At 37.1% G+C, this 25,390-nt stretch overlaps 1 protein-coding gene across 1 annotated transcript in view; it reads right to left on the bottom strand.

Annotated features, from left to right (window-relative positions):
- The window catches only part of SPOCK3 (SPARC (osteonectin), cwcv and kazal like domains proteoglycan 3), an 85,107-nt gene extending 60,060 nt beyond the window's left edge, over positions 1-25,047 (bottom strand). Inside the window, exons 1-2 of the mRNA XM_053459947.1 lie at positions 24,919-25,047; positions 24,608-24,781 (exon numbers count right to left, since the gene is read on the bottom strand). Coding sequence (XP_053315922.1) covers positions 24,608-24,781 — 174 coding nt within the window. The 5' untranslated portion in view covers positions 24,919-25,047. The remainder of the gene's footprint in view (positions 1-24,607; positions 24,782-24,918) is intronic.
- Between the last annotated feature and the right edge of the window lie 343 nt (positions 25,048-25,390).

Here is a 25,390-nt window from a genome sequence, read left to right as displayed (position 1 = left end):
ACACTAAATGGGAAAATTACAGCTAAACACAAATACCGCAGAAACGTTGAAACAGCTTCAGTCCTTAAGAGGTTAATGGCTATTTATATAATTGAGGCCACATTTAGAATAAGAATGGCCGTCATCTGAGTATTACCAGGTATGAGAGTAACTGGTAAAAATCTAGTAAAAGCTGATTCCTCACATGTTATAAACAGATTATGTAGCAAATATTAAGAAAAAGGACAAATAACCTAGACTTTATAAGGAGTGTATGAATCTGAAGCATATTTATCTGCAATTTATATATAGAATTAATTAGCTGAGCACATGAGAGGTATGGTAGGTCATTTTAAATTAGATATGCATATCATTTAATTAACTTGCAATCAAATGCTTGTTTTTTAAATCAACAAACTAAATACGTAAAATATTTTCTTCTCATTTCTTTTGACCTTGAGCACATGAAAATTATTTTCAAAAAAAGATTATATTGCAATGGTTAATCTTGCACTTTTCACAACAATTTCCATGTTATCTTAGTGATCTCGATATAGCTTTTAAATTTCTTGACTCATGTCAACTCCAGTCCTATAAAACTCTTAAAAACATTTCACTTTCTTGACAAATGGAATTTCTATTGCTTTAGCATCAAATATCAAGTCTTTTATTTGCAATTTGAAGTCCCAGATGGAAATCCATCGTATTAATAAAGCATTTACAGTAATAACGTCAAGTTCTGACAACAGTGCCTCTAAATATAAGTTATAGACAACAAACTACAAATAAGTGTACCTGTGTCTGCTTCTTCTCCACGATAACCTAACTTCTAGACAAGGCACCATAAATCATTGTAGGATGTCAGTAAATGCAGTCTATTTTTTACTAGGTTTTGGTTATGCAGTGTTAGGATGAGATGGACAATGAACTAAGAATGACATAAAATCTTTCTGAGGGGTTAATATTGGTTTATCTCTTGGCTCACTATAAAAATCCTGATGTAAGCATATCAAATAGGATTATCTAAGTAATGTTTGGATTAGTCTACAATCCGTTTTGCTAGAGTCCTTGCAGAAATACATGAGCAATGAGTTTCTGCAGTTCCTTGCTTTGGATATTATGTTTATATCTGCAATATTTGAAAAAAAAAAAATTGTAGTGTATTTCTGCTAGAACGGTATCAGTTTGTGTTCGTACCAAGAATTAATAAATGTATCAGTTGCAAGAATGTATCAGAATATAGAAGGACAAGTAATACAAGAGATACATAGATAATTAACCTCCAACAAATTACCCCAACATACACCTTTTTGTTTAAGTTAAGTTAACAAGTCCCTACAAAACAGCAGCAGTACCCAGCAATTGAAACATGGCCCTAAAAATCCATGCTAAATATATAGTTTAAAGGAGCTGCAGTCCCAGCCAAAACTGATAATAAATCTGCCTTACAAAGGCCAGAATCAGTGATGTATTTACCTTTGCAGTATTTACCAGGTCTGACCCAGGAGAGTTTCACCGGTGGGCCTCTCCACAGCCAGTGTACTTACTGCTAAGCACTGGGATATAGCACCTGAAGGATGTACTGAGCTTGGTACAGCACACTATAGAGGCAGTTCTAGTCTATATCTTGGCAAAGAGATCTCTCTTGTAACCAGCCCATTGAGCAGTGGTGCGCTGCAAAGCTTGATGGTCCAGTGGACCGGTCTGCCCCTGGTCTTGTCACAGAGGGGCTTCTTCCCCTTGATAACTCATAACCTAGGCCTAGCCAACCTTGGCCAGAATATTGATTTGTATAGCAACATCATACTCTGCAGTGCCATACAGTGGGTAATATTTTCAATAACAAGGAGTGCGTCATATAACAATTTGGACAGAAACAAAATCCATACGTTGATATGCATTTCATATGTTCACTGAAGTGTGTATGGAAGGAAGAAATTATACATACTCATCCAATAAACCAACATAACAGTTTATTGATTGGATTTGGCAAATCATTAAATAAATACTTATTTTCATGATGGAGTCATAAACAATATATGATGCCTACATAACAGCTACTTGTCCTATCACCCCAAAGTCCACTACTTGAAAAAACCTGGGATGAACAGCCTTATTGGTAATATGAACCATTGTATGGACAACATCATTTCCCCACTGCTCAACATTCTCCCACCATACATACACCATGCAGTGTAAAAAAATGAGGTTTGTGAGCTTGATAACTGGCCTTTCCTACCATTGCTTTTTTATCTAGTTTAGATGTTGTTCATTTTTATAATAATGCCCTCCATGCATAAGGTTTAAAGGGCTATGCAGACTTTTTGAATACTTGTCATTCCACATATACAGTCAACATGTAAATCATATAATTTATTCTTACTCACAGTTATAAATATTTACATGGTTACTTAGGTTGAAAATAAATATAAAGTCCATCAAGTTAAGGATTTCTAACTATATCTGGTGATCCACAAGAAGGCAAAAAAAAACAAACAAACCCAAATGCGTATTAATCAAATCTGCCAAAATCATTTATCCTGGCAGATCATTTCACATCTTCAATAACATTACTGTAAAAACACATTCAATTAACAAGGAGTCTGATTTCCTCTAATCTTAGTAGATGCCCCATGTTGTCTGTAAAGTTTTATAAGTGAAAGGATCTCTAGGCATGTTTGTACTATCCTTGAATATAGTTGTATATGATAATTAGATCCCAATGTAGGCATCACTTCCCCACATCAATTCTATGATGTATTTTTATGAAATGGTGCCATCATAGAACTGCATCATCAAGGTATGATCTTACCAGTAATATATAAAGAAGCAATATCACATTATTGTTCCATATACTACCGTATTTGCTCGATTATAACACGAGGTTTTTTTCAGAGCAAATGCTCTGAAAAATACCCCTCGTCTTATAATCAGGGTCGTCTTATAATCAGACTTCAACGTCTGACTATGAGACGACTAAGATCCAGATCCCCTGCAGCTGCAGGGGACCTGCATCCTCCTGTCCCCCCCCCCCACTTACCGGTACTTCTGAGTCCACGGTGTGTAACTGGGGCAGCGTGTAGAAGTCTACGCGATTCCCGTAGACAACTTCCGCTGCAGCAGGAAGGAGGTGTGGCTAGCAGCAGGGGTTGTCTGCTTCCATCGCGCAGACCTTCCCCCGGCCGTCAGAGATCAGAGTTCCCCGCACCGGTGCCGGTGCCGCACCGGTGCGGGGAACTCTTTGTGTCATGAGCAAAGATGTTCACAACAATATGTGCAAGAACATAAATTAAAAAAGATGTTCAAATATCAACCCATTGTATTCTGACTTTCAACTACTTATTTATGCATATATATAATACTATCTCCCAATCCACTGCAAATTAATTTATATAGCACCCGGTAGACCAATGTACCTCATTTCTTTGGTCCACATTAGTATAACCAACTAAGCATAACACCATGTTTAATCCTACTAATGGTAATGTTGCATAGAACAAACGTTTGTTATTATTCCTCCAAATTGCTTTCCCACCACAGATGTTAGGCTCACCAGTCTCACCAGATGATTTTAATAAATCTCAATATATTTACTATGCATCATGCACTAGTGACTAACATTCATGTATTCTTACCACATATAGTCCATTATAGTCTGTTAGATCAGAGTTTTGGAATGTTCAGACTACAACTCAAGGTTCGCTGGATAAACTGCAGACACATCTGTAATTGTACGGCATAGTTGATTTCCGTGGCTTTGTTCAAGGCAGTCATCCTTAACAACCTTTCCAAAGTACCAAGACAGCTAACAGCATTCATTCATAGAAACCAATAAGTATTTCTCGTATCATGTACTTTTTTTGCCTCATTTATATTTTTTTGAAGGGAAGACTTGTGACACAAAAGCAGACACGGATAGGTTGATGTCATATAAACTGAAAACATAACAAGTTTCTGCATTGTTTTGTGTGATTAAATTGTCAAAGGCATGAGGGTATAAATAATATTTTGTTTGGGTAAAACAAAACTTTTAATGCACCTTAAGCTCAAATAATGCTTGTTGTTGTCACACTCATACTGGGATATTGGGATGAGACTGTTAACTTCACTCATTTACGTTTTCATTAAAAATACTTTGTGTACCTTTGGATTAAATAGTAAAACTAATTTTGCTTTAATTCTCTTACAAGTGTTACAGTAAAAACATCCTGAACAAATAAACTGTAGCGACATGGCACACTACCTACTATGTTACAAAGTTAAATAGAAAACATGTATAATTAACAATTATTGTTTATACTCAAAAGATACTTCACACTTTATCTAATTTGCAAAGGAGTTTATTAAGATACTTTTAACAGAGTTAATAAACGGAAACAGAGCAGATGGCAAACATGTCAACAGATGTGAACTGTGTATAGTCTGTTAAATCCTATGTTTCTGTGTATACACTATAATTCTTATTTGGCATGTAACATCAAATAGAGTACATGTAAGATATTATACAATTGCTTAATGGTATATAAATCATAACTTTTAGTATAATTAATAAATTGATGATGGAAACAAACTGCCTTCTCTAGTCTATCCACCCTAAGAATGACATAGGTAAGGGTTAACTTCATTTACCAGATTTGAATGATGATATATGCCTTTGCATATTTAATAAAATGCGAGTTGTTTGCAAGTGCTCGCGACTATTTTACAATTTGCTGCCATCGGGTGCAGAATGAATGGGCCCTAAAGTTAACATTACCAATTTGAAATAAAAAATTACAAAGAAAAACTTTGTATTACCCCCAAACCATTAAGCCTGAGAAGCAAAAGCACAATAAAAAGTCTTTGTGTTAGTCTTCGGGGGGAAAAAACCTAAAGCATGATTGGGAAAGGGCAACTGCTCTTTATTGCTTTTTATTATTTGATGCCAGATGACCCCCCCTGCCAGTGACCAATAGAGTCGCTCTTACGGACCTTTAAATACTGACACCAAAGCCATTGGTCTCCCCAGGCCAAGTTTCTCCGAGCGGTTGTCTCTATCTTTTTTTTCTTTCTTCTTCCTTTTTCTTTTCCTCTGCAGACCAAGAGCCAAGTTTCATTTCGTTTTGTCCCCCAACCCCACTCCCTGCACAGGCCAAGCTGCTCAGAACGGGTTGTTTCGTTTTTCCCCTCCCTCCCTCAACAGGCAAAGTTGCTTGGAGCGAGTTGTATGTGCTGGGTACTGCATTTACCCTTTAAAGGGACTGTATAATGCTCCAGAAATCTTCACCAAAAAAGAATGCATAATAAAGTACTTTATGAGTACTTTAATATGGATTCTTTGAATATTTTTTAAAAAGTACTTACCTGATGTAGAAGCTGCAGTTCTGCAGCTGCACTCCTCCTCTGTGTTCTGATGATTACAAGAATCAATCAGTGTCAGGAACGCGTTCCCATTGAGAAGGGGGGGGGTCTCAGAGCACAGCAGATAACTGGCATAAAGTATATTACATGGTAGATGTGTTCAGTTTTCATGACTTTTATGATCACTGTAGCACTAAAGTTACCATTACATTAATGTCTTCCTTCCATGCATAATATATTAGTCTACTTTAAGTATGAAAATGTGGCATCAAATAGTGACATTTTTGCCTACACATTGTTCAAAAGCACCAGTACTAACACAGTAAATGATACACTTGTCTGCATTTTATATCAGATTGGTAAAATATTCTCTTTAGTGCCTATACTTTTCCTAGAGGCTACATTTCAAGGTCACTGCTGCATCCATAACCGAGTAATTTAATACTGTTTTTGATTTTGCAATTTATTATTGAAAACAAATGCTGTTTTACCTTCATCAACAATCACCCCACTGTCCTCACTCAATTACTCATTGTTTATTTTACTGTCACCATATATTGTGTTTATATACATATATAATATACTGTATATGTATACATATATATGCATACTGTATGTTGATTGCATTCAGTATTTTGTAATGTTCATTTACTTTCAAGCTAATAATTGAAATATATATATGCACTCTAATGTGCACTCTTGAGAATGTCTACCATGGTCTGCTGACATCTCATCTTCTTCTCCTGCTGGATCACATCTCCATCTTGGGGACTTTGTTAGTGACATCATGGCATTGCATTCGTGTGATGTCATAACTCCATACACACATGGAAACACCACCTTTGTAATTTTTACCTGTTTTTCCTGTTTACTCTAATTTCTGATATCCAAATGTACTGTGTATGTATATACACTATATGGACAAAAGTATTGGGACACCTGACCATTACACCAACGGGGACTTTTAGGGTACCCCATTCTAAATACATAGACCGTTATATGTAGTTGCCTCCCCTTGCAGCTTTAACAGGTGTGGAAGAACCTGACTGGCCTGCACGGAGCCCGGACTCCAATCTCATTGAAGACCTTTGGGATGAATTGAAATGGAGACTGGGAGCCGGCCTTTTTCAGCAGAATTGTATACTCTACCACAAAGCAAAAATGGTTCAGGAAAGGTTTAAGCAACACAACAAGGTCTTGACTTGGCCTCCAAATTCCCCTGATCTCAATCCAATTGAGCATCTGTGGGATGTGCTGAACAAACAAATCCGATCCTTGGGGGCCCCACCTTGCAACTTACAGGACTTAAAGGATCTGCGGCTAACGTCTTGGGCCCAGGTACCACAGCACACCTTCAGAGATCTAGTGGAGTCCATGCCTCAAGGGTGGCAAAAGGGGGAACTACACAATATTACACAGGTGGTCATAATGTTATGGCTGATCAGTGTACATAAAGAGAGGGAGAGAAAGAGAGTGAGAGAAATAATGCATTGTATTCATAGTAAACAGTCACTAACTATGGACATCTTCTTATGTGAATAAATATGAGACAGAGGTTGACAAGAAAAATAAGCAAATTATATCTGAATTAAGATTCCACTACACAGATTTCCAGACTTCTCTGGAATAAAAAGCAAGCCTTTGGTTTTTGAAGTAACTATTTCAAAACAGTGTTTACTGCCTTGAGAGTATGCTCAGTTTTGGTATTTAAAAGTTTCCTTTTAACTGTGTAAATACATTAAATCACAAAGCGCCATTTCTATAGCAATGAAAATAACATATCACCAACATATTGGCAGTATATTGATTGAGGATTTCAGAAAACGTATTGAAAAAGTTAACAAATACTATTTATGTATTAAAAAAATGATAATTTACTACTATTTAAATATTTGAATGTGGTATACTATAGATGTTATTCATTTTAAAGTAAGCTATACTTTTAGCTGTCAAATACAATTAAGTGCATATATTATGTAGTTTTTATGGACAGTCTGGCAACCCTTACCATGCGGTATGTTGTATGGGAACACTCTGATACACGTTTATACACACAAATCATTTGATCAGGGACAGATTACTGGTGGCGGACACTGAACAACTGCCAGGGGTTCAGCAGGTCAGTGATATCATGTGATGCAGCATTCTCAGTGATGTTTCCCCACTGATAATGAGGAAGCTACAGGACACAATACACTTAGAGGATGTGGCCTGTAGCTCAATCACTGTGCTGCGTGCTCAGAAAAGAAGTCATTTCCCAGTGCACAGTCAGGGAGCATGAAGGAGTGGCTATAAAGGACATCAGGGAGGCAAGCCATGCATGTGGTAAGTACTTTGTATTTGGCATGGATTTGAACTCCTAAAATGGGAGATATAGGTGTAGTAAAGTATAGTGGAGTTTAGATTACATAATTAAGAAGACCTAATAAGAGGCAGGGATAACCCTGTCTAGGCTAGGAAGTGAGTGGGGATTGGGATAAATCTGGGCGTGAGTGGGTGTGACCAAGAGGTGATTAAGAACATTCACCTGGAGTCCCTGGGAAGCATAGCTTCACCTAGAGACCCCAAGTGAATTCCGGTAAGTTACCAACTCTGTGTAAAATGCTCTTCTTAAATGCTAACCTCTATATGATGTTATTTATTCACAGAATTCACAGTTAAAAGGAACATCGGGTTACCATCAGCACATATTAGTGTATCTTAAATTACAAAATCCAATTGAATTCATTTGTATATATAACTTAACTCTAAAAATGGTATGCATTTGTTTTTCTCTTTTGTTACTACTTTCAATATGAGTGGATGTAAATGGAATACACAATGAATATCATTATCATTATAATGCAATACAACAAAAGAATACATATGTAACAACTTTTTAGTGCAAAACCAGAGAGGCCCTCCCTTGCCTTGCACAAGTAGATTTTATTTTGTATGTATGTGTTTATATGAAGGATTGCTAAAATGTGTCTTTTATTAAACAAAACAGAAAAATATGCATACAATTTAAATCAACTATATCATAATGTTAATAACACGAATACATACTGTACATATTTACTAATACATATTAACAAAATTAAAAGACACTAATGCTTTATAGTCTTAATGGTTTATGGGGTTATTTTTTTAGAATGGATTTTATAAGTGTTAAGATTACTCTAATCTACTCTCTTGTTGTTGCATTTACCTTTCCATTTCTCAACTGAACTAGTAGAAGTATTAAAAATAAACATACTTTTTTGTGAAATAAATTATACTGACAGATGCCAAGCACAAAACAGTAAACCACAATGTCTTTTGTTCCCTTAGCATGGCTGACTGCTTTTGGCAGGTTCCTTGGTCTAATGAGCAAGTTGCCTTGCTGAAAAAGATCTAAATTAAGCTAGTGAAAGGCCAGCTGTCAATTCAGAAAGTATATGAGTGCATCATGTTTTGTTTTAGATTTTTCTTGTTTTTAATCAACCTAATATATTATTATGTAGTTTGAATGACAAAATTGCAAATTTTAATACAACAATATAGCATAATTTTTAATTTTTTTCTTCAATGCACTTTAAACTATTTGTAATAATGATCATGATTATAGTCTTTTTGAGCATCACAGCTGGGTCTGTCACCAAGAAGTTAACTTGACTGTGGTCACACACCCTTGCATGCTAACACTCGCAAAACATTTGGCATATTCACTAAAATGCAGCTTATTTATGAGTACATGTTAGTGCCTAACACATAACAAACATTTTATTAAACTTAACTAACTTTAGACAAGGAACAAGGCGTTGGCTATCACTAACTAGGGTGAGAAGGTTAAAATTCCAGAAAAAAAAACTTTGGAGAGGCACAGTCCCTGACCCATACCTCTCCCCTTCCCTCCATTCCTGCCCTATGTAATGTAAGAGGTATTGTAAAATAAATGAATAACTAAGAAAGCCCGATGTCCCCCGTCTCTATCGCCTGGTCGACAAATAGAGGTAGGGGGTCAATCCAAGCATCTATTGGATGCCAGGAAGGTGTTCAAACTAAAAGGGTGAAGAATATGTGGGTTTTTCACCCATGGAAAGGGGACATCCAAAAAATGAAATGAAAAAAAAAGAGATTAAAACACAAAGAAAAAAAGTCCCATCTGTGCCCAATTGCATCAGAATGTGAAATGAAGAAGGAGGCATATATACATCAGTGTACAATGGCTCTGAGTGTTTGGAGGATGCATTGTATTGGTTATTGACTTAAATGGACCCCATTCAGAATTTGTAGTTTACTGAATAGACCCAAGAGATTATGAATAGATCACAAAGTCATATAAATGTCCCTGGAATTCCCCGTCCCTACATCCCATGTACCTGGAAACTCTCAGGGTTTGACCCTGAATCTCAGGGTTTTTACCCCAATCTAAGGGTGAAGGGACAGAATCTCAGGGTCACACAGTTTGGAGTGTTTGACTCCTTCCTAACTGCACTTCTGTGATCATAAATAAGACTCTAAATTGGTACTTTTGCTACTAGTATGTAACCCTAGTTAATATCCCTGCTTAAATACAAGTGACTCAAATATGTGTAATCTTAAAATTACTTTTTTTTCCATTAGGACCACTAGTTGAACTATTTGTGAACACATTTCGAGAGTCACAACGTATAATCCAATGGGCTATTAGGGTTTATATTTCAGTTGTCTCAGGGTCAGCTCATTCAGAAAGTTGCCAGGTATGCCCATGTCTATAAAACAAAAGTGTGCCTCTGGCCACTTGAAGTATTGGAGGTATGCAAATTGACCAGTGATTTTACATAGAGAGATAAATGTTTTGCAATATGAGAACTAGGACACTCAGGGCCTGATTACCCGAGAGGGAGATGGTTCCCTGCTACACCCCCCCCCAAACCTGCCAACCTATGCCTAGACCTAGATACATAACTGCAAGGGTGTTTTTTCTTCATGCAGAATTTAAGAATTAGGCATCATATCTTAGGTAGCACAGACCTCCACAGTTTAAATGCATCCGTTACGCCAAGCAAGAAACTGGTTTCTGGTATCATTGCATTTCATTACAGTTACTTATATAACGAGCCAGCAGATTTCATAAAGCTTTACAATTAGAGTCGGCAACAAACTGTAATGAAAAAAAGAGGGCCCTGCTTATGCGGGCTTACAGTTTGTCAGGGTCCGCAGCCAAGACCCTGACAAAGTTATTCACACTGTTGCTGCCCCCGCGCGCTCCCCAACCTTTAACCATTCCGGAGCGTAGATGGCAGGGAACACGCACCGATAACACTGAACACGGAGGCGGGTCATCCTCTGGCAGTAGATTTAAAAACCAGCACTGAGTTTCACTCAGTGCTCAGTTATTGTGCCTATTGAGAGCTTTCCTGCACATCCCTATTGATTTATTGCTGACCCCTGGCTATTGATATTCAGACTACGCTAATCTCTCTGACCTTGTTGGCTATTGATATTCGGTCTACGCTAATCTCTCAGACCCTGACCCCATGCTTTCGTTTACTTTTGTTTACTGTGTTTGTTTGTGTGACCCTGATTTGGTTAATTCCTGGACATCGCTGCATTTAGTGAGTCTGCCCCTGCCAGCTCTATTTGACTGTGGAGTGTCCTGCATACTGGGTTCCTCATCCCAAACTCTCACAACAATCTAGTTGGTTAAGGGGGAAGTGAAATACTAGGAGGGGGCTGCTTTAATGAGGTTGAGTTGGTCGAGTCAGGATGAGCTGTCGAGGTTGTTGGTTGTTCAGATGACTTAGACAGGATGCTGGCTGAAAGTGTTATGAGGAAAGAGGTGGTTTTCAGAGTACTTTTGAAATTTGCATATGAAGGAGAAAATTTGACAGAATGGGGAAGGGAATTCCAGAGAAGGGGTACAGGGTGAGTGGAATCCTAGACGCGGGAGTGGGAGGAGGTAATGATGGTAGAAGAGAGTCGAAGGTCATAAGAGGAACAAAGAGGGTGGTTAGGGGTGTATTTGGATAGGAAGGTAGTGTTATACGGGGGTGCAGAGTTGTTAAGGACTCTAGGTCAGGGGTCTGAATTTGACTCTGAAGGGTATGGGGAGCAAGCGGAGTGATTGGCAAAGAGGACAGATTGGAGTGGTGAAAGGCAGGAGAAGGGGAGGATATAATTACAAATAACCCTGCACAAGAATGACACCCAAATAAGTTTACTCACCATAAAAATAAAAGGATAAACTTACAGAAATAACTGAAAATGGAAGATGTGGTGGTAATAAAAATCCAGAAATGAACTAAAAAAAAACATTAATAAAAATGTGTCCTAGGAAGAAATAGATATGAATGACACTCACAAAATGAGCTCCATGATGTTTATGTATATATATATATATATATATATATATATATATATATATATATATATATATAAACTTGAAAAATCTGCAAACTTGTATTAGTTAGCTGTAAGTAATAATTTTTATATTATTTGCTCTTTATTTATATAGTAAAAAAGTGTCCTTCTGGGGTTTACTTTTTACAATATAATTGTTAATGAGGTATACAATTATATGTCTTAATGGCCACTATAACAGTACAATACACTCATCTACGCCTGTGTAATAATAAATAGATAGATTAATTTAATGTTTTCATTTCTGGAGCTATCTTTTTCTAAATGTGTAAATCAGTAAATGTTATATTTGGACCGTGCCCAAATCTGTGCCTTCCTACACAAGTAACAAAATACTTGCATACATGGAAATTATCTTTATTTCATATACCACAGTTCATATTGATGGCTCTTCCATTTCACCAGTGAAAATATACTTTAATCTAAATTTTACAGAAAGCTGAAATCCAAACTATGTACATGAACCTTCCTTTCTAAACAAACTGGTTTTCGGTGTTCAGTGACATTTTTACATTTCAATTTTTCTTCTTCTCTGTCGCCACAAATACAATATTACAGCATTGAAAGCAGAATTACAATAAATTAGCAGACTGTTTTGTTTTGCATAGCAGATTAAAAAATATTGATTTAGTAATTTAGTAATAATTCTAATTGTATTCTATTTTTATGAAAATATAATTATTTCTCAATTTCAGTTCCATTCAGTTCAGTTCGTGTTCTTTCCATTTTTAGCATTCTATGTTAAATCCAAGGTCATTGTACAAAATGTTTTATTTATAATTATGACATGCCTCATCTGAAAGAATGTATTTTGTTGCCTGTCCACATAGAATGCAACTAAAGTAAGCAGATGACTCTTCTGAGTGCTTAAACAGGTGCTTAATATATATTTATAATATGGAATACAATGTTAGGACAACACTAAATGCAAAATGTATTTCCTGTATATTTTGTACCTTACTGAATAGCTATGAACAATTAGATAGGACTCACCGAACTTGATGTAGTGGCAGTTATATAGGACCATATAGTGTGACAGAATCCCCAATGTTTAACCCTTAAGTAGATGTTTTGTGAATGGTATTCACTACTTTTACACTAAATTATTGCTGTGTTTCATACAGTGTTTAAGGCATTTTTTATCATTCAGGTAGAGGCTCCTGGAACTTAAGGTGCATTGGAAACTACATGTTTCAAACACTTACCATTTCTAATGTTTTAACATAACATGTAGCACAAAGAAGCTAGAACATATAATTCGCAAACACAATGTGCAGGGTGACCAATTGGTCCAATAAAGTGGGTTCATATGGAAAATGCATTATCCAAGGCAACAAATGTACTGAATACCTCCTTCACCATGTTTCCCTATGGACCATTGGCTAAAGGTCCAGTTCCCCTTGGACAAACATTAATTGCACTCTCTAGTATGATAACTAAATAAAACTTAGCAAATCTATCATTGTATTCTCTGAAGGTTTCATCAAATAAAAACAGAAACTTTCAGAAACTTTTTAGCAACAGGCTATTATTGCTTATATTGTTTCACATGACAAGTGTTCCCAGGAAAAATTATTATCTTACATGATTAAAGAATTATTTCTGGCAATGATTTGGACATTCAACAGTACTGCGAAAGATGCCTCCTATGCAACATTTTGCTACATAAGTGTTAAAATCAGAAGATTATATAGAAGAACACATTTAAAGCATAAATCTGGGCACCCTAATCATATGCATAATCATTAATTGAAAAACTTCGTGATACACCAAATAACATGAAGTATGAAATACATATTTCAAACTCTTTTTTTTAAAGATTTAAGTTAGACAGAAACTACACAATATACTTAAACACAATAAAATAGAATTGCACTATAATTAAACCTAAAATTATATCATAATTAAATGTGCTTAACCAGAGAATCTTACAGTTTGGTTACTATAAACGTATAGTTCATGATACATTTCTTTTTTTAAAGAGAGAGAGATGCTTTAATGTCATGAAACTACTTACTCTGTGCTATAATGAGCACAGATGGCTACAGTCAGCCCCAATAAGATTTAGGATGTAAGACATGATGAATGGTAGATTTCCATATGCGCTAAGTAACCCTTCTGCAAGTAAAACAAAGATTATTGCTCAGCGAAAGAAGATCAGAGTAAGATGAAATGACATTATCTTCTTTACACAGAGATTATAAGGCCAATCTTTGTAAAAGACTATTACAATACTTTTTAGCACAGAAGAATACCAATATAGCAATATGAAAGGCCAAGGTAAGAAACATTGAGGTACATGTGTAATCATTTAACCCTTTTAAGTATCAAAAGGGGGATTCAACACATTACAGGGGCAAGATGAATTGGCCCTTCCAATTGTCAGTGCTACAAAAATGCAAATATACTGTGTATAATGTGTGTGTTAACACATACTATTAATTCACTTGTATTGAGAGGAAATTAATTTAGTACTGCTGTCCTACCAGTGACTTCAGCTTCCATGAGGTTTTCTCTTAAGTTAAGTATGGTATAAACAATTACATTAATTGACAAAAACACAAACTATATGTAGTTTTTTTGTGATGATAACAGATGAATGTCTCTTGTGAGTGTTGTGTGTTAACAATAAATAATTGTAACCAATCTCTACTCATCATCATTTAAATTATATTGTTTGAATTTCCAGATGCATAACCTTGTATTTTATTTGTTGAATGTAATTTAACCAGCATTTACTATCAGGTAAAAAATATCATGTATGCAGTAGCGTATCTAGCGGGGGGCGGGCGGACCGCCCCGGGTGTCGCTCATCAGGGGGGTGCTACGGGCTAGGGTGACCACATGTCACTGATTGCCCGGATCCCCGGCAGCCTCCTCATTTATTTATTTTTATGCGGAGGAGAGAGAGGGACGCCTAGCAACCCCTCGGCGCCCCTCAGTCTCCTTCGCGAGGCTTCTAACTCCGTCGCGGTGCCAGCATGTCATGCTGAGCGCCGAAATATGACGTCATATTTCGGCGCTCAGCAGTGAAGTAGCGCAGCTGCAGAGCAGGAAGCAGCGGCAGAGCAGGAAGACTGAGGCGTTGTGCTCCCACCGCAGGACTTCTGAATGGTAAGTTCAAAACCTTTAACTAAAAAGGGGGAGAGGGTAGATAGTGTGAAGGGAGGGGGGTAGGTAGTGTGAAGGGAGGGGGGTAGATAGTGTGAAGGGAGGGGGGGTAGATAGTGTGAAGGGAGGGGGGTAGATAGTGTGAAGGGAGGTGGGGTAGATAGTGTGAAGGGGGTAGAAAAGGGGGAAAGGTAGTGAGAATGAGTGAGAGAATTAATGAATGTGTGGATGAATTGTCTGAATGAGGGAGATAATTAATGAGTTTGTGAGAATGCATTAATGAATGTGTAAATTTGTGTGAATGGGTGAGAGAATAAAGGATTGTGTGAATTAATTATGTGAATGAAAGTGTGAATTAGTGAGTGACTTTTAAAGTGTTTGTGTATATGATAGCTGTATATAGATGCTTGGCACAAGCAGGGTGTTTGAGCCTTGGGGACCAAGATGACACAGGCAGGGGTTTATGGGACAAAGATGGCACAGGCCGGGCTGTTTGGGGACAAAGTTGACTCATGCTGTTTGGGGACAAAGATGGTAAATCCTATGTGTGTAATCTGGGTGCTGGTCAGGTTCTATGTGGGCAGTGTGGATGCCAGGGCTGGCTTTATGTTGTGCAAACTATCATCTATGCCTGTAGTTTTATCTCTTGCTATGTTTCCATACATTATTATTGTATAGCTGCAAATACGGGATTTGTATGTCTGATTCTATGCCTCCAGTGCACATGTGACATGCTAACAGCAATCACACTCCTATCATGCCTAGTCAGCTAGTACATGCTGGAATCTTTGTATGCCTGGGCATCATAGGAGTGTGATTGCTGTTAACAATCATATATATATTAATATTGTTATTGATTTTTTTTTCTATTTTGCTGTGTTACTTACTTTAAATAAAAGTGTGAGATTTTTTTTTATGATGGGGGGTCATATTCGGTTTCGGACAGGTAAATGCTCCATTTTCGGTTTCAGTCCAGAAGTTTTGTTTTGGTGCATCCCTAAACCAGACAATGAAGTGGTATGTTTGGCTTAGTATATAGTGATAGGAGTTATGCTGCACTATTATCAATGTCTGGCTCAATGTATAGTGATAGGGATTACGCTGTACCACCGTCAATGTCTGCCTCAGTATATAGTGATAGGTGTAATGCTGTACCACCGTCAATGTCTGCCTCAGTATATAGTGGTAGGTGTTATGCTGTACCACGTCAATGTCTGCCTCAGTATATAATCATAACAGTAATGCTGTACTACCTTCAATGTCTATGCCAGTATATCACGATAGAAGCTATGCAGTTTTAAAGTGTTTGGGGGGGGTGCCACATACAGGTGCCAAATACTCTAGGTACCCCCCTGATTGTATGTATGGGGATACAATGCTTAAACTGGTATCACATACTCTCTGGTCACATGTGGCTCTGTGGCTTAAACGAAAAATGAATGGTTTTCAGGCCTACTGTATAAATGGCCCACTTTTATTGTTCACAGGTCCTCTCAGGGTTGCATTGATGTAATTCATGTTTATAAGAGATTGCCATCAAAATAGAACAACTTTCAGAACAGAGGAACTTGTCAGCTGTTTTATGGGATAAAAATGATGACAGTGCAAGCAGTTAGAGTGCAATAGTCATGTTGGAAAATACAAGACCTACAATGCACCTGGGAACAGGAAACAAAATCCCTACCTGTAATTTGTTAAAAACCCTTTAAGTATTTAAATGTTTCTACCACATATCCCAGGAAACAAAATCCCTACCCGTTCTTTGTTAAAACCCTTTAAGTATTTACATGTTTCTACCACATATCACCCCTCTCACTTCTTTCCTTCAAGCTATATGTGTTCCTTATCATTCACTAAATGCATGAAATCATGGTAACAGAAAATCATATTAGTTGCATTTTCTTCATTCACGCATAGGTGACATCACCAGCACATATTCACTGTTTGTGCAAGTGATACTTATACACATTTTAACAGCATATTGTTAAGCTCTTTTATTAAAATTAAAATACCAGATTTTAAACAATTTAATGAAAAAAGTAAAATTCCTAGAAGCCAGACCTCAACTAATTTAGTACCAGTAGGTGCATTATATATTGCTTTGCAAAACACTGCTAGTCCATCCTTTGCTTAAACAGTTCCTATCCCACATTTGATGCCATCTCACAATTAGAAAAGGCCAAAACTAATTCAACCTTAACTAACATGTCTTCAAGTCTGCTCCAGCAAAGCCATGACTGTTCCAACAACCCATGTTGGTATGTTACAGTTCACTGCGGTGGGATGCATGCCCTTCAGTCCTTGGCTGCAAAACTAATGAGTCCCATTAATTGCGTTCTTAACTCTAAGTATGCTGTTTTGGGATTGCAAGTATAAAGCTTTATTGCAAATGAAAAATTATGCATTGTTAATCTGAAATAAAAGTAACATATAATATTTCTATTAGTGATATTGCAGATGGTCTTGATCGAATGTCTATTTGCTGACGACACAAAAATTTGCAACAGGGTTGATGTTCCTGGAGGAAGAAACCACATGGCAAATGATTTAGGTAAACTGGAAAAATGGTCAAACCTGTGGCAACTGGCATTTAATGTGGATAAATGCAAAGTAATGCATCTAGGGAATAAAAACCCAAGGGCAGAGCATAGAATATTTGATACTGTCCTAACCTCAGGATTTAAAGGTAGGTAGACAATGCAGTAGAGCAGCAGGTAATGCTAGCAGAATGCTTGGTTGTATAGCGAGAGGTATTAGCAGTAGGAAGAGGGAAGAGCTCATGCCGATGTACAGATCACTGGTGAGACCTCACTTGGAGTATTGTGTACAGTACTGGAGACCGTATCTCCAGAAGGATATAGATATGTTGGAGAAAGTTCAGAGAAGGGCTACTAAAATGGTTTATGGATTACAGGATGAACCTTACCAGGACAGATTAAAGGATCTTAACATATATAGCCTGGAAGAAAGACGTGACAGGGGGGATATGATAGAAGGAAGAGATAAAGGAAGAGAGTTTATTTCAAAGGAGAAATACTACCACAAAAAGAGGACATAGTCATAAGCTAGAGGGGCAAAGGTTTAATGGTAACATCAGAAAATATTACTTTACAGAAAGGGTAGTGGACGCATGGAATAGACTTCCAGCAGAAGTGGTAGATGTTAATACAGTAAAGGCATTTAAGCAAGCATGGGATAGGTATAAGGCCAAGCTAGATATAGGATATGGTAGGTACTAAAGGAAAGTACTCAGAGGTTGGGCAGACTGGATGGGCCTACTGGTTCTTATCTGCCATCACATTCTATGTTTCTATATTAATTTGTAAGATATTTAACACACAAAAAAGTAATTACATGGCAGACTGCAGCAATAAATGGGAATGCTACCAGGTTGAGTTATTAAAGCCATAAATAATATTCAGGTGATCTTACTGGATGCAGTTGTGTATTGTAATATTACACATTGTCCTCGTGCATTACCATTTGTGGTAGATGCTTCCTAGGTGCTTCCAAGATTGTTTTAGACAAAAACAGGTGCTGGCTGACAAGTGAACCAGGGGACAATTGATGTCTGGCTGCACTGATTTAATGTTTCTTGGCACCACCACATATACTCATACTGGCAGAGCAGTCCTTTGCATAGGGCAAAATGTGGAGGTCGCCCTGGGGTCCACGCAGTCCCAGATGCCTTGGTAACACACATTGTGTGACCCTGCAGTAGAAGAGCAGTAGCTGCATGATGAAAGGACTTGTTTGTGTGAAGAGGAAGTTTTTTTTTTTAAGAATGTTTGTTGGCAGTGGCGTATTTATGCCACTTTATGCACTTTCTAGGGCAGCGCACTCCGTCTCTGGATGATATCCCATCTCTTATAGATGTGCAGCACCTTTTAATGAAGCCTATGGAGGCTGTGCTGAGAAGCAAAGCTCTTATTATGTAAAGTGGCTGGTTGGGGTGATCAAAGATTGTGCGGTGGGACACCAGGGGCTTTATCACCCAAGAGGGCAATCTGCTCCATAGTGTTGTACCAAGGGGACTGCTGCCACCCTGGATCTGCAGGCCTGGGCCTAGTCGGCTTAGACCAGGAAATGTCAGTAAAATTGAGTTGTAAAGAAACTCAGAAATAAAAGCTTCTAAAAATGTGAAATGCACCATAAATATAGCGAGCAGTACATTACATTTGATTTTACCATTGTCTGTTTGAATGTATTATATCAACCATGTATTTTATATCAAAAACAGACTGTTAACTAAAACTGCTTGCTTGGAATTGACACAAATTAGAGATGAGTAAACAGACCATGCCATGCATACTGTTCACGGTTCACTGATAACACATAAAAAAGGCAATAGGTTTTTCTTCACTTAATAAACATCAGTTAGCTAATAGGTTACACAAATTAAGTCACTGTTTGGTTATTTACTTGATAATCAGCACACAGTGTGTGTGTGTGTGTGTGTGTGTGTATATATATATATATATATATATATATATATATATATATATATTACATACATATATACATACATATGCACACATGTATATTCAATTTATAGCTTCAATTGGTCTAAATAGACAGCAGGAGGTGTTTCTTATATTAGTAGTCTAGAAAATGCTTACTGTATGGTAAAGGGAAATCAAGTGTGTGAAGAAAGGTTTCTTTTTCAGTAGAGTATTTTCAGTAGCTACATATATTTTATTGCCTATAATGAAATATTCCCTATTCTGGTAATACATTTGACAGTCAAAAAATACCTAAACAAGATCACTTTAACAAATAAAATTACGATGTTTGTTCAGATATGGAATACAATTTGGTAAACTGAAACTTTAATTCCAGAATAAAATACATAAATGAAAAGATACCAATTCCAGAGGTATGAGATCATTCCTACCAGTAACATTTTTATTAACATATTCAAGTCAGTCTAAAGGCTATCAATGTTAAGTCAGCTACCTTTCTATAAATTATTAAAATTATGAGGCTGTGGGATCATTTGGTACATTAAGGGCACCAAGCATCCGGTTCATGTTAACCTCCTCTAATACCTTTTATAATGTTATTTTATTTTCTATAAAATTTCATATTTTTTGCTTTGACTCAAGAGGTTCTTCCATATTATTTGCAATGACATACAATGATAACTTCATAGTGTGCAACATTGTAATAAACTATAATATTGTACATGTTGGGTTAGCAAGTTACCTTGTATTCTTGTTTTTGTGTTGCTAACTGATGTAGGATGGTAGATTGACAGATTTTCACTTAGAAGAAGACCAGTTATATGCAAATGATTAAAAGATGTTTTTTTAGGAATTTGGTCTTACTTAAAGGAATGTTGGAAACAAATATAATTTTATTCATAAACGTATAAACACCAGTCTCAGTAGTGAGCTAAAGTCCACTCTGTCCATTCTCTTTGCCTGGTTGCAATTAGCTCTGAATTCACTGCTGTCAAAACAATCATTCACCAGAGTATAAAAATAAGTAGATGCAGTCCATATGGCATTGATCACAGTTCAGGTAAATTTCCTATATCATTTTATTAAGTGAAACAGGCCTGTAAAGTCATATTGTCTTCATAATTTACTGCAAAATCTCAAGAATATAAGAAAAATGTCTCTCGAATACCCTAAAATATAGAACATTTTATATATTTATATATTTTAAGTAATTCTTCAATTATATAATCAATGAGTGTGCATAGGCTGTCCAAAGGAATCCAAGGGAAACTAGGTTTCTGGCACCCCTTCGAACAGGGACTCTTTCTAATATTGGAAAGTAACTAATGACAGTGTCCTCTACTACCTCAGTGATTTAGAAAGCCTGCTAGTTCACCTATAAGGTAGGACCCATACTGGATGGTTGTATGCCTGTGATCACTATACTCGTGCTTTCAGATTTATAAGAACTCCTAATAAGGAGAAAGGTGGTTGACAATGAATTAAAAGATGTTACTTTTGTTGGGTTGGACAGGCTTGAACAAGTTGTTAATGCCATTTTGGCAATGTTCCCAAAAATGTGGTTAAGGTTTAAAGTGGGGATACCAGTTAAGCATTGATTAGTCCAATAAATCTAACAGGTGCTGCTTATTAAGTATTATCATATGCAAGCTCCCCAGAAAACAATCAAGGCCAAGATGAAAAGGGTTACATACAACAAAAGGAAAAATAGGCTACAGTTAACCATTGCAATGCTATATATCTACAGTATATATCTATACTGTAGATATATACAGTATATATCTATATCTATCTATCTATCTATCTATCTATCTATCTATCTATCTATCTATCGATAGATATATAGCGCAAAAAATTCTTCCTCAGATCACTCTTAAACTAAACTTTTAGCAATATATTTGAAAATCTCAATTAAACACCAGCATATAATAAGTGCAAAGACGAGGAATATAAAAATCTCAGGCGCTACGTCTACTGGGAGGCTATTCCACATATCCACCACCCTATCAGTAAAGCAACTCCTGCATACATTAAGTAAAATGTTCTTAAATTAAATAATAAATAAATTGTGGGTTTTAAGCTAATTTTTCTGGGGGGCTGTTCCACATATTCACTACCCTCTCAGTAAAGTAATTCATCTGTACATTAAGTGAAATGTTCTTACATTAAATAAAAGTAAAAATCTCGGGGGTTCTGTGGATTTCAAGCTACTAGAATGGAATATTAGTCTGCTATACTTCTTTGGGGGCAGCACAAAATTCTCTAAAACTAACAAACAGTGGCTTAAATAGAAAATGAATGCTGCCTAAAATACGATATAATCCTAAATAAACCACAGAGGTTAAACAAATAACAGGAAGTAACATGTAACTTGCATGAAGCGTAAACCATTAATCCCAACACTTTTTCCTGTAAGTATTCTATTATATTTTAGGGTAGCTAATTAAGGCAACAGTTTTCTTTTCAAGCCACAGTTTGTTGTCTTTGGGACTGCAGGATAGAGGATCCTACACTGTAACTCTTACTTTTTCTTTACAAGCAGAAACAGCTCACAAAGAATCAAAAGACTGGGCCTAATCTGCAACAAAGATATTTATAAGAGCCCACTGTATAGTTTGTGGTCTTTGTTCTAAAACCCATGAAGAAGCCATACATCAGATGACAAAGAAGTGGTCATCTGTTTAGTACAGTGCCAAATAAAACTGAGGAGTATAACTCACAAGCAACAAAATTGTACCCATGTATTGATAACGGCCTATTAAGTGAAATAAAATAGTTCTATTACTGAAAATAGCCAGCCCTCACTATATAAACTTGCATTGCATTATTATGTAATTTGTGGTAATGTGTTGAACATTTACATTCATTTGTGGTAACAATGTATAATTCTGCTTTCATTATTTAAATGCAATTTGTCCTTAGGAGCATGTAATTAAACACTTAAGTCATATACTTATATGTGCATGTTAAGTATTTGTAAAACCAAGCTTGAATGCAATTTGTCTCGTTAGAGAACATTGTACTTGCATCTAATGTTCATTCCAAAGTAATGAAAATCAGTGTAAGCAAATGACGACAAACCTGGGCATGGCCTTGTCACTTTCTGAGTCTCATACATGTACCTCAACATATACAATACATATAGTTTTAATATTGTATTAATGTAACGTATGCATCCAGTTTAATTGAGGTACAGAGTGTGTTACAATATGTGCACCAAAACTAAATGAAAATTATGATCACATGCCAAGGATAGATAAATAACCATGAGATTAGATAGCTTTATCTAATCTTGTAAATGATTCATCTTAAATCAAGATATTCCTGCAATATTTACACTTTTCCATGAAATATGCTGTGGTTAACTCTAACATAGCATCTACAATGATGTAAACATAGAAAAATGCACCTCCTGCAAGCACCAGGAACACTTTATATAATCAGCATGTGTTCTCTCATCCAGAGGGATCTTGGTTTATGTTTTAATAGAACAGATATTGTGAATGTGTGCATAACTAAGACACCGTTATATAAACGAGGTTGAAAAACACAAATAGATGTGTACTAATGTATAATAAACTGAAAAAGGTTCATCTGGCATAGTATATTTGTGTGGTATAGTCTACTTGTATGAAAAACCTATCATTAGTGATTTCAACAAAATATCCAAGGACACGAAAGCTATTCGGACTCTTATTAATCATTGGTAACAATATATGATTTTTGAGGAAACACAACCTTCTTTGCATGCTGCATGTGAATGCAGAGTGGTACGATTTGTTAGGCACACCCCGAGAATGCATGCTAACCCTCCCCTCATTAAAAGACTGCAATCTATTCTTATCCAGTATGTTCCAAAATGTGCAATGAGCTAGTGAGAGCCAGAAATTGCCATGTTAGTTGTAGTCCACTTTTTTGCATGGCAGAAGAGTGTTACCTTTTGGGAGGTATATAGAGTATGTGTGTTTTGTTTTTTCCCCCAAACCACACAAAGTTCTGTGTGACACCTTGAACCACTCACTTGCCACTTGTAACCTTGAAATCTACTCCTATAGTCATGTATATAGCCCTGGTGAATATATATGAAAAAGACCCAGGTATGCATAGGATTCTACAGAGTCTGCTGCAACATTGTAAAAAGGAATTTAGAAAATAAATATATATATATATATATATATATATATATATATATATATATATATATATATATATATATACTCCTTTTGAACTTGCTGGCTAGTGTCATTTCTCCCTTTGTAACTCCTCCTATTATTAACAAGAAGGTTCAGAAAGATAAAAAGAGCAAACTAACTTGGTCCTTTGTCACCTCTACTTTTCCCTAGCTGAGAAAACAGCTGTCTGAATGTATGCTGTTCTCATTGTAGTAGCATCTGTTGTTTTGATACCTCTAATCACAACAGATACCTTTAGACAATGATCTTAACTTTGTTTTAGAAGAACTAGACAACACTGGGTGAAATATCCAGCCTTCAGGAATGCAACAGTCTGCAAATCCCGAACATCTGAAGATAGCACCAATGTGTGGTATTCTACAGCTACCAAACTCAATGCTATGTAGACCCTTCACCATGTATTAACCATTCACTGTATTCTATCATCGCTGTGGATGCTGCATTGGAATCTCAAGTCAATAGCTTATCACACCAGTACCTCACCACAGAAATACTGCAAGCATAGCTGAGCTGATCCAGGCCCATTGCCCAGACATGGTGCCAAGCATCACCCACCACTTTAACACACAAACTTAATAATGAGCAGGCATAATGCTGAGAAATAGTTACTAATTCATAGTATGGGTTCAGCCCCTATAGGCAACTCTATGCGATATGGTAGCACAAAGGGATTTTTAAAGTTGCGATTTAGTTATAGGGCCAAATAATGGCGTTTATTCAACCCATAGAAGTCTCACATATTAAATCGGTAAGGGAGAACACTTTGTTGTTGTATTTATATAATGCCTTGAAGTTTTGGTTAATGGGTGCTGAACCATAGAATTAATCCATTCACACCTTTCCTGGAACTCAAATGGTTAACGGGGGATATGTATTACGGCACATGATTATTGTATCGCTTCACATGTTTCATACGGTGCCTAGTGAGTTGCAGGCAAAGGGATGGGGAGATCGAAAGGTATCATTTGGCGTAACACAAAAAGACATAGCTCCGTAGCTCCTGTACAAACGCATCATTGCCATGGAAAAAAAAAGTTAAAAACCTTAACGCATCAAAGATTATCTCATCGCCATTAACCCCGAGACACCGATTTCCCAGACCGCACGTAATAATGCCCCTTCAACTCAAAGCAAGGGGCACAAATGAAGACTTACATCTCGAAATCGATTCCAGTGGCCGGCATCCTTGTCATACTGGGAGATCGTGGTTAGCCATTGTTTATCATCCAGAAAATTGCCTCTGTCCGACCTGCCCGTTGCCGCAGCTGCTGCCAGAAGCCCAACGCAGGATGCTGCATAGACACATAGCAAGGCTACCTTCAGCATCATCTGCCGGAGACACAAACAGGGGGAGATCGCGGTCAGAGCGGGAGGCTGAATGCTCGGATGGGGGTCTCACCTTCGCTTCTATCGCTATGCGTCGAATGTGGGACCAGGGGCCCGGAGACAAGCAGGGTTCTAGTCACCTTGAAGGAGAGCCTGCGCTGGGATGCCTTCTTCTACTGGAGACGCAAGTAGACGCTGCCAAGCACCAGGAGCTGCTGGCTGTCTGGAGGTCTGTGTCTCAATGCGTGTGTGTGCCGGGCCAGTGCCTGCCTCCTGCTCCCTCAGCCTACCCCTCCTTTTTTTTTCTTTTTAGAGCTGGCGCCAGGGGTGCAATCACTAAACGGAATTTGGGGAGGGGGTGATTATTAGAGGGTAGCTGTATTGAAGTATTCTTATGGTACAGGAGGGGGAAACGTAGACGTCGCTGTGATACAAAGGCATGAAAGATGTTGGACATTTCATACATTGCGATTTACACATAAGTTTGTGTCTTGCACTAAACCCCCATGTTATGGTCTGGTCAAATTCAGCCCTAGATGTGTGCCCAGCATTGCATTATTTGCCGCTCTTTTTGTTATTTGGTTATTATTGCATGCAAATATTTCGAACACT

Source organism: Spea bombifrons, chromosome 1 (assembly GCF_027358695.1).
Source record: "Spea bombifrons isolate aSpeBom1 chromosome 1, aSpeBom1.2.pri, whole genome shotgun sequence".
NCBI lineage: Eukaryota > Metazoa > Chordata > Amphibia > Anura > Pelobatidae > Spea > Spea bombifrons.
The sequence above is the reverse complement of the archived record's forward strand: the minus strand, read 5'-3'. Positions and strand labels throughout refer to the sequence as shown.